This window comes from Echinococcus granulosus, assembly GCF_000524195.1.
Source record: "Echinococcus granulosus chromosome Unknown EG_S00051, whole genome shotgun sequence".
Classification (NCBI taxonomy): Eukaryota; Metazoa; Platyhelminthes; class Cestoda; order Cyclophyllidea; family Taeniidae; genus Echinococcus; species Echinococcus granulosus.
Window position 1 is genome coordinate 257,280 of NW_020170431.1, and position 10,956 is coordinate 268,235.

General features: G+C 43.0%; 2 protein-coding genes across 2 annotated transcripts in view; both read right to left on the reverse strand. All coding sequences in view use genetic code 11, as the record gives it.

The window, feature by feature from the left end:
- EGR_06126 (hypothetical protein) overlaps positions 1–1,404 on the reverse strand; it is a gene marked incomplete at both ends in the record, with an annotated part of 12,274 nt that extends 10,870 nt beyond the window's left edge. Inside the window, 4 exons of the mRNA XM_024495375.1 lie at positions 200–317; positions 659–734; positions 1,180–1,231; positions 1,265–1,404. Of these exons, the coding sequence (XP_024350206.1) occupies positions 200–317; positions 659–734; positions 1,180–1,231; positions 1,265–1,404 (386 nt within the window). The remainder of the gene's footprint in view (positions 1–199; positions 318–658; positions 735–1,179; positions 1,232–1,264) is intronic.
- A 2,599-nt stretch (positions 1,405–4,003) lies between these two features.
- The window catches only part of EGR_06127 (Phosphatidylserine decarboxylase proenzyme), a gene marked incomplete at both ends in the record, with an annotated part of 16,717 nt that continues 9,764 nt past the window's right edge, over positions 4,004–10,956 (reverse strand). The window contains 7 exons of the mRNA XM_024495376.1: positions 4,004–4,256; positions 4,986–5,040; positions 5,218–5,387; positions 6,136–6,526; positions 8,753–8,837; positions 9,632–9,772; positions 10,292–10,418. Of these exons, the coding sequence (XP_024350207.1) occupies positions 4,004–4,256; positions 4,986–5,040; positions 5,218–5,387; positions 6,136–6,526; positions 8,753–8,837; positions 9,632–9,772; positions 10,292–10,418 (1,222 nt within the window). The remainder of the gene's footprint in view (positions 4,257–4,985; positions 5,041–5,217; positions 5,388–6,135; positions 6,527–8,752; positions 8,838–9,631; positions 9,773–10,291; positions 10,419–10,956) is intronic.

Sequence of the window (10,956 nt, forward strand, 5' to 3'; positions counted from 1 at the left end):
TATCTCTTTCCCTCTCATTTCAAGGTGCGAATCTCTACATAGGTCTATCAGCGGGATAAAAATACAAAACTACGCTGCTGCTGTACAACTCGCTTGGAAGGATTGAAGAACATCAAATTAAGTCTTTCACGTGTTTGACTGGTTTTGTTGGCTTAGCAGCCACCACGACTTTTCCTTCCCATTTGATACAGGTGCAAACCAAGTGACTGAAAGATCTTGATATGTTAATCTCCAATTCTTCATTACCAAGAATTGTTTTCCTGAACGTGATGGAATGCTACTTGGTGATTCATAGCCAAAATAAAATAGTTCAAAGCCTACTTGAATGGGGTTTTGGAATACCACAGGGCTCATTTTCTCCAAGTACCACGCCAAATTCCATCCACGAGACTCATTCGATATTGCTCAACCTGGAAGTTCAAAAGGAGAGAGAGTATTCAGGTTCACAATCAAGAGCACTAGCCAGGTTAGCTGACCTTAACCCAGGCTTTATAATCCATTCAGGCCGTTGATCGCATGCCTATGACAAGTTCCTACATGCTACAACCGTAGAAATTTGTTTAGGCAGTAGCGGTGAGGCGGGTAGAGAAACCAGGTTTTTCCAAATTTAATATACAACCGTTTACCTAGGAACTAACAAAGTAGACGAGGGCCTTACGATAACGGAATTTCAACTTATTCCATTGATGTCTTAAAAATGGAATGTGTACGATTGCCTGGTCTTCATTTGAAGGCTGTTGTTTTGAAAGGTATCAAATACACAAAACATTCTCGATTCCGCAACAGATTTAAAATTAGCATCGAGGTATGAAATTTGGGCAGAGCCAAGTGGACAAACAGTGTCCGTATCTTCGGACAATTTGGATACGCCTTCATACTGTGGCAACGGCACCTTGGATCTGTGACTGGATTGTTCTTTGGTACTCCCGTTCTCAGGACTTCAATGCCGACTGCTGAAAATAAGATTTATTCATCCCCTTCATGGGGAAGATTATAATACGAGGTGCGTCCAAGTCAAATAGGGGCTTACAAGCACATTCTCTTCAAAAAGGATCCTACTACGGCTCCACTAAGTGGATTAACAAGTGACAAGTGTGGCCTATTAATGACTTCCAGTTCACTCGTCGGGGCAGTCTGGGTCTAGACACTCTCAATCAAGAGCCCAGGCAGCGCCAATACCTCGTGTGTGTACAAAATGATGTACAAAGTGGCTTCTGGACCCACCCCACACCTTGAATTCAAATGGAGGGCATTTTGCTCCTACATCTTCTCTAGAACCACTTCAAGCACAGCACAGTAGGGTGATGGCACATTCCACTGTCCAGCAGAGACATTTGAATGATTGGTGGAGTGGTTGGATGGTTGAATGATGTCACCGTTTCGTGAATGAGTGACCGACGGCATGACTGTGCTGTGCGTCAGTACAGATTTGACGGTACGTGGCGTGGTGGTAGTGATAGATTTGATGCAGGCGATTCTTATTTTAGGTCATCAGCCACGGCAGTCATCTAGCAGCGAGAACATTCAGGCATCACGTGGAAAGCTTGCTTTACTCTGGACACCAAATCGTGGCAATAACTTATCTGTTGTGCAAGAAACCAGCAGAAGAAGGGAATGTTTTGTTACTACAGTGAGCATGACGGATCTTAGCACACACCAGGTGAAATGAACAAGTTTAGGATGGCTCGCTTGTGCCAACAGATCTGCCTATCCCGAACACCCGAGAAAGTAAATACAGGTTGTGCTCTTTGAAATTGGATTTAATCTATTAAAAAGGCGGCGAGGGAGGGAAGGGCGACTCAAAACTTCTTGGCTTGTTTGGCACGCTCCAATTGGAAAAATCATCAAAAATTCTAACATTGGTTGAACTTTAGAATTTACAGCCACGGTCACCAAGTTTCGCTCATGATATTTGTCTAAAATAAAACCGTCATAGGTCAAAAAGGTCGTTTTTTAGCCTTTTCACAGCGCCCACTTACCATCTCCACTCGCATCTAGTTTTTAAGGCTTATAACTTTTTAGCTAACAAAATCCATTTCGATTACTTAAAAGAGGGGGGAACTAATAACTTGTCCAAATTTACTACTTAAATGCATTAGACGATTATAAGTAGCAGGTTTGTACACAATAAACAAAAATAATAACCTTAACTCATTTATCGATTAATAAGTGGTACTCACCGAGGGAGCAGGGGTGAGGTGCGGAGTCTTGAGCGGAAATCAACGCTAGTGGTGAGTGGACTTCATCTTTTGAGGGAGGTGGAGTTTCGTTGTTGCCTCGGAGGTGGATGGATCCACGGTTGGAAATTGGAATTCCCTGAGGAGCAAATACCTTACGTCAATCAAACTATGAAGGCAAAGGCTTGAATCAATGTTGCGTACAAACAGATTGATGACGTGGATGATGTTAAACGGTGGTATGAACATAGTGCCTACCACTTGAGATTCCTTCCGCCTAGTAGGTGGAGCTTGGGTACCCAGACAAATCTCCCTTTATTTCTTACTGAATAGGATCATACAAAGAGTCAGGAAACTGTCTCACAGAAACCCTTACTTTTGATAGATTTGGCCATAAGTAATCTTTTCTCTCTCTTCATGCGACAGATCTGAGCGTGAACGTGGAGGTGACTTACCTAGATACAGTAGAAAGGTCATTGGTTTTTCTCAGCTGTTCTTGAATCTTTTTTCTCCAACTGAGTAGTTACCTTTACAGCCAACTTTTGTGCATCTAAATATTACCCTTTAATGAGTAGTTAGTACTCTCGGCCACCCTCTTGTGGCATCCGAGAGCCGAGTCCAAATTATGCTTCCAACAGACCAACAGTTCTCGAGCAGTAGAATGAATAAAAGATGTTAAAATCCCAAGAATTCCCCTTCTTTTGTTGGGAAATCAAAAAAAAATAAACACACTTCGAATGAAAACAAACTTTACTTGATTTATTCTACTAATGACAGTACAAAGGGTAGTAGGATAGTTTCCATTTCTTTTCAGCCTCATGTAACTTTTCCTCAGGAAAATACTCCTGAGTGGTTAACAAAGGAAAAGTTAAATAGCTTGAGATCATTAATATATTCAAGCACGATGTTCTGTCGTAGATTTTTGTTGACATTAAAGCGGATTGTGAGGTTTAGTCCCTTCTGAGACTTGCTGCAAAAGGGTAAGTAGGCTGCTCTGGGAAATGAGGAGGTCGATGAGCATAAGGCGGACGGATACAGCCCCAATTTCTTCGCCATGGAGATGATGAGCTCCTGCCTACTTTTGAACCCTGCAATACCTTATCAACATTGAGAACTTTCTGTAAACCATGTCCGTCTGTGATTACGAACCAGATTTCTTCATTGGATACACTGGAAGGTTCTAAGGCACGCTTCCAGGAGGCATAACCGGACCATAACACCAGCGGATTCGACATCGATGGCCAACTTTCCTGTGATCTTTCCTAAACCACTCCCGTGTTCTTTTTCCAATGGCTGTAGGCGTAAGCTTGAAGCGCCCTGCATCCATTCTCAGAAGGATAACTTCTGCGTCGACATTGACGAAAATGCATTTGCTTGGCTTGATGGCTAATGGAGCTTTGTAGGTCGGTTTAGCCCTCAGGGATCTGACTAGCTACCCCTTTGGTAGCATCCGAGCTCACAGTTGCGCAGCCTTTTCGTACATCAATGCCAAAATTACTTCCACATTAATGCCCTTTCCCCTACTCAATTTACTTACTAAATTTATGCCTCCCTTTGATTCCAAGCTAAAAAAATTTGCATTAAGCTGCAAGGACAGCCGACTCTTTCAGAGGCAGGAGTCACGTAACAAGCTCATGCGCTACCAGATACGACTCCCTTTCTCATGCCCAACCGAATCGTGAGGGAATTGGAGTTCCAGCTTCGAAATGTTACATTTAGAGAGGGTTTAAAAAGGGCTATAATCAAGGAAAATAAGAACATATGTAATGCTTTGATGCCACAGTCATAAGTATACACACACACACATTTGTGTGTAAATTAAGTGGTTACGAGTTCTCTGCATCCCGTTGCAATTCATATGAGCCTGAACGACGTTTGGAATGCCTTCTGACGACACGTTTGACCGCTTCATATGCGAGTTGGGTCTGAGATCGGATACGCATCATCATGCCCGCCTTTCCACCTTCAGAAGACGTTTTTGTAGATGCCGTTGTTGAGGTGGACACATTATTCGATCCCACAGAGTCTAGACTGTCTCGAGACTTGATTTTTTTACTGGGACGAACTGGCATACTGCGCCTTAAAGGGAAAGGAAGAAACAACATCAGGTTGAGACGCCATTTCATGCTACTGAATGCGATCAACATTCTTTCATGAATACGCATGGTTTGTTTGGAGCGCCGGCTATTCACGCTGCAACTGCTTCTAGCCTGGTGCGGTTTCAACATGCTAAACTCTATCCACACTTTAACCTCGTTGGAATAAGGTTGGCTGAAAATTCTTCAACATTTCCAGAATTGTTTAAACTTTGCCTTAAACCGCGATGGTTTTAAGAGGGGTTAAGTCAAGGACGGACAACTGCTGTTGTATTCATTCAGCCCCACTTCACACCTCTTCATCTCAAGCATTTCAAAATATAAAAGTATTCTACTTAAAAAGAATATATCAAAAACTGTACAAATGCGTTGACTATTAGAATCTCAAGGGAAAGTCGGTCGTCCCTCACCAGCTGAACAGCTTCTGCAAACTGTAATTATCCCCCGGTCAAGAAGGTTCTGCAGTCACCTCACTGGTTTGAACTCAACTAAGGCTAATGCAACACATTTTTATGTAGCCATTTATCATTTACTGATGGAGACCACCTGTCACGTATTTGTGACATCGGATACAAGTGGGAAAATCAGGATGTTAAATATAGATGCCGCTGGTGGAAAACGCGCTAACACAACGATACTTAACAGCAAGCGCATTATAGCTGTTTCTTAAATGAACAAAGCAACCACCTACGTGAGTAATACAAGAACTCACCGTTTTCGAGTACGGCCGTTATCGGCTTCGAGAGCGCATTGATCCATAAAACTATCTGCAAAGATGCAAAAGGGTGTGGATTAAAAAGCATCCAACCGTAGATTGTTAACATCCGCTTATTAAACTAGCGAGATGGCTAAAAGGAAGGGCGCTTCCTGCCATTTTTTCTTTATTCCAATGTTTTATACAAAAGGAAAATGCTTTGTGAAACAACCAGCTTATCTCTACTTACTGTCAGTGGATCGTTGTAAAGAGTCCGTCTCACCAGAGCTGTGGCGTCGGACCTTCGGATTGGTGTAAATCCGCAGACATCTTCCTGTGGAATAGGGTTGGAGAGGAGGCACAAAATCTGTCCTCAATGCATCTTGCTGACCTCGTGTCGAGAAGGCTAAATCCTGTTGTCTGGGCATAAAATATTAGATTTGAGACATCTTATGGCACTAAGACGTTTTTTTTTTTTCATCTCCTACCCCTACCGTAGGGCGTTAGGGTCGCCCATGGCCTCTTCTCCCCAGGCATAGTGAAATTATCTACCTTATATCGGTTATTACCCCCCTAATGACTATTTTGTTCATCAAAGTGGTGTTTATAATCGTAGAGCACACTAAAAATAGCAAACTTTCTATATACCAATGTAAAAATAATGATATAACCATTCCCATGGAATCCACGATCATGGCAGATCCGGAAAGATTAATCCACTACTTTATTCGTGAGTTTTTTAGGGCGGGGAGAGACATTGCGAGGCCTACCATTGATACCTTTGATCACAGTAACACGTTCACCACCAGCATCATAAATGTGTGACACGTGTTTCCTTATCAGTTTATGAAAATCTGAGGTGCTAAAATGTGTTGCAGTCGAATTAGCTACGTCTTGAACACTAAAACAGGCCTTGACTGAGGCTACTGACATATTTTTGGGTTCGTAACAAATTAACTCCCAGTAGAACAAATCCCTTGTGAGCTACAGCAGTCAATTTTTCTTTTTTGGAAGTTGGGGTAGGAAAAATTATAGTTGTGGTAGAGCGCGAAGGACAAGGCATGTAACACTATCTTTTTCGACCCTGACAGGTAAACTGTAGATTGTTTGTTAACACCTTGTGCAATTGTGACGGTAAGAATGGCAAAATAATCACTGAAGAAATTACCTCTGACCAGGCGTTAAATACGGCAAAGTGTTCTGTTGGTATGCCTTCAAAGGTTGCCTTTTGGTTTGGATCAGCAGCGTTGAGGAGCGTCGCAGCTCCGAATCATTTTCATCCCGTAGCAGGTTCTTGCTAAACTGCTTTCGCTTTAACCGAAAATGCGCCATATCAATTATTCTGATGGGTCTCAGACCTGGTCTAGAGCGACATGTTAACAGGGGAGGTTCATTCAGTCTCAAGGGACTTTCGCAATTCCTTGATAGCGGATTGACTGAGGGACTGGCTGATTTTGCTCGTAAAACCGCAGAGACCCCCAATTTTGGATAGCGGGTGGGGTAGGGGGTTCGATGATGACCGCACGGATTGACATCAGTGGTATTATCGGCGATCATTTCTGCAAACAAAATAATTACGGGTTATAAAAAAATGTGATCCTGAAACTGTAAAGAGACTTTACAGTAAGCGAAATGTTTTATCGACAGTGAACTACCCTCATACCCCCAGTTGCACCAATGAAATGCATCCATAATTTTAATTCAGCAGCGTTAGAAACACATCTGATTGGTTGGAGCCTGCAATTTAGAAGTTTACCTTCTAAAAATTATTAAGGATTAGCATACCCATAATTTAAAGAATGGCAGGTCAAAATACGAATGAAGTTGGACAGCCAGGTGTGTATAGTATACATAGAAAGGAGGATCAACTTGCCTGACTGCATCTGGAGGAGCGAATATGACACGAAGAAATTTGTGACTTCTTACCAACTCGTCCTTTGTCATTATTTATACCTCGGTCGATCACTTTGGTTGCGCCAACCAATGAGAGCGGAGATTACGATTATCCAATTAGCTGTAAAGCGAATCAGCTGATTGCAAATAGATTCGCACGTACGCACATAAACGTGCGTTTGCGCGTCCGCACCTTGAAGCACGCATTCGGAAGGGGCGCAGGGACTGCGCCGCCAGGGTTGATTTTCACGATTGGGGGGAAATAGCATGTGTTATCTGTAAAATTAATCAGCTTTAAGGTGACGCAAAGTCGCTTCGTTCTACGGGTGGGAGGAAAGAGCGTACACCAAGATAACATGGAGGGGTGTAAGTCGAAATTTCCAACTTCGCATCACCCCAGAGTCATGGTGCTTAGTGTTGAGCACATAAGTTTGTCTTAGTCACACACAGAAAGGCAATATAGAAGTACTGAACTGTTAACCAACTACTGTATCCCCTGTAGTCCCTCCCAAGAATATCGGCATCATGCCTAAACTCGAGATTTGGAAATGGTTGAACGACCTTGAGTCCAACCAGTATTGATTTAGAAATCAAACCGATGATTGGTTGTGGGAAAAATACCTAATTAAAGAAAAACTGGAAACAAACATGCTATAAACGGTATGGAGGTTTCTTTCTACCGGGACCCGCCGATTGCATGGTCACGGAGTAAATCACAATTGCTAACAACCATGGCAGGTCGCGGAAGTGACACTTTGGCTTGTACATAAAAACAAACTTGGTGGATTTTCCTCCTTCAAGCCTTTTATCAGTTGTCCGGCCACCTTTCTACCAAGTCACAACTTTGTACTTTAAAGTAGATAAATTTTTAATGAATAAGTCAAACTTCAAGGTCCGTTAAGCCACGGAGCTTAATGCCTTGACAGAGTTAATCTCTTCCAGCTAGCTATTCCAAATATTGCCCAACAACTGACCGATTTAAAACAGTGCAATTGACAAAGCATTTTAGGCAAGTAAATAGGCAAGGGAGTGAGTGCTGAAGCTATGCTGAATGGTTCATTTAAGTTGCATGAGTTTGGGGTATCGCGATCTCCCTACTAGGTTTGGGAAAGGCATCCAGAAGGTGGCTAATGACCAACATATTTCCATTGGAAAAAAGAGACGTAAGAGAGAGAAAGCAGTAATTGGTCTCTACTTTTGGCTGACAAGTCGTATCTCCACTTAATTTGTGCTTAAATGTGTCGGCATGGGCAAAAGGTGATTGCTCAATGCATAAGAAGTCGATTTAAAAAAAAGAATACGTGGAGTATCTTGGAAGTGCTATTTTATTTTTTTAAGAAGGCGACCCTTGTATAGGATCGAAGCAGTCTTTCTTATGCACAGTGAAGAAGTTGAAAGTGGTCCCTCGGGCATGGCGGATGTAGACCATTCGGAAAGTTCACTCGACCAGGGCTAAGAGAAATAAGGGAATAAGACCCCCTCGAAAATAGCTTCACATAAAAAAATAGCCAAAAGGTTACTGAAAAGCGAAATTTTGGGATTGAATTGACAATGGTACGGCAGCACGGACATTGAGGCAGTTGTCCCACCACCTAGCCTACTTTAACGAGGAGGAGGTGGATAGCATATGAGGCCGAGGAACAGATACGATGATGGGTACAGTGGAACTTCATCAGCCACAGAGACGATTCTGTTGGCATTTCGGCTGAGTAGAAGAAAATTAAATATACAAACCTAGAAAAAATTTTCTAGCTACAGAAACGAACAGAAATGATTCCAGAAAACTGACGGTACCGCTATGAATGCTTCTAATACCTCCAACACTTCAAATACTTGGGACACAACTTCCACTGCACAAGTCAAGCGTTAAGTTAATTAAGAAAGTCCCCTACCACCACCATCACCACCGTTGATGCAACAGTTCTGAGTGAAGGAGGGGGAGGGAGGGCAGTTAGGACCCTCCACAAACCGTAGAGGCTGGGAGAGAGATCAAGATTGGACGATAAACACTTGTGAATAGATAAACATGTCAAGGTGATCCAGCCCATCCAACATGCGTGATGGAACTGTCGTGAATTGTCTTCACCTAGACAAGTGTATTGGAGATAAACAAGGTGTGGGTGGATTGAAAAACTCCATCAAGTTTTATATTACACAATTTTTGAAGTTCAAACTCGACTTGAAATGAGGAGGGATTTCAAAATGTTAAGCTTGCACACGGCCTCTAGCTAATACCCACAACACGTGGAAGTTCTGGCATTGAGAGCAAGTCATCCTTCAATGTCTTCATGTCGGGACTGTACTATCTTCCTGAATCTATTTACCTAGGTGCAAAAGCATTCCTCTCTTCTGCTGGTTTCTTGCACGACAGGTAAATTATACAATGATTTGCGGTTCAGAGTGAGGCAAGCTTTCCACGCGCTGCCTCAGTGTTCGCTGTGCTCGATGACTGCCATGGCTGATGACCTAAAATAAGAATCGCCTGCATCAAATCTATCACTACCACCACGCCACGTACCGTCAAATCTGTACTGACGCACAGCACAGTCATGCCGTCGGTCACTCATTCACGAAACGGTGACATCATTCAACCATCCAACCACTCCACCAATCATTCAAATGTCTCTGCTGGACAGTGGAATGTGCCATCACCCTACTGTGCTGTGCTTGAAGTGGTTCTAGAGAAGATGTAGGAGCAAAATGCCCTCCATTTGAATTCAAGGTGTGGGGTGGGTCCAGAAGCCGCTCTGTACATCATTTTATACACACACGAGGTATTGGCGCTGCCTGGGCTCTTGGTTGAGAGTGTCTAGACCCAGACTGCCACGATGGGTGAACTGGAAGTCATTAATAGGCCACATTTGCCATTCCTTCCTACGTGTAATGGCGCCACTGAGCACCTCTTTTAAATCCTGCATAAGTAAATACTCCCACCTAGCTTGATCGACTCCTCTCCCCTATAAGGCGTGGGCTAACCTACCACCTAGATGTGTGGATGTATTTCGCAGAATGATTCATTACTTCTCTAACTAAACCCTCGTCTTTCAAATGTGTACCAATCTACTGCTCAAAGGTAATGTACATAATTCACTTTAGCATCACCCACGCAAGGGAGTATCATTGTCAACCTTCACAACGAGTTAGCGCTTCCTTTATTTACACTTGATCATTTTTGCTTTATTTACACTTTCTCAACTAATTCCTCACCAAACTTCTGTTCAACATCACGATGTAAGTCGAAATGGTGTCTTTTTATTCTTTTATACCAACAGGGGTGACATTTTGGTTGGTGCTCCTAATCAACTAATCAACCTTGCGCATGAGCATAACAGCCTTTGCCGAGGGGAGGAGAGGATCGCGATCTCCATTTGTAGGAGGTAGACAAATTTCTAATTGGTTGGACACATACACAAACACACCCTCACACGCACCATCTCCAAGAGAGAATAAACTCTCTTAGAAGACTGAAGAAGTGACGACTTGAGTTGTGCGTCTTGAGTTATGAGCCTTAGAGTAATTCCGATGACCCTTTGACAGCGTTCAAAACGTCTGCTGCAGCTTCGAGACAAACGTGAGACGGATGATGGAGGGGTGTAGTTATTATGGTCACAATAGAGTACGTCGGAAATTGACTTTTCCATCCACTGCAAAAATGAAGGCAAAACTGCCTCTGACATTCAACCTTGACTGTGACTGAAGCACGTCACGTTTTCAGTAGCGATTGCTGACCTTCTGTGAGCTGTCTAAGGGGGACCAATTGTTTAACTCGAATGGATTTATGAAAAAACTATCCTGTTTCCGGTTGTTTCATATTCTCACCTAGGTTGTCAGGCGAACAGTGCTCCAATAAGGTATTTAAGGTCATCAAAAAAGCACACAGCAATGGATGACAGTGAAATAGAGACATATTTGCGTTTGGGGGCGTACAAGCAGACGTAGGTCAGTCCACCGCTCATACGATCACATGTCAAAAAGACGAGAAGGTTGAGAAGTGAAGGTGTAACAGAAAAGGATGTGACTAGGGCCGGACTTTAGGATGCGATCAGATGAGAGGAGATGAGAGGACGTTTCCGAAAGCAGCATTCGTAGCAATTTT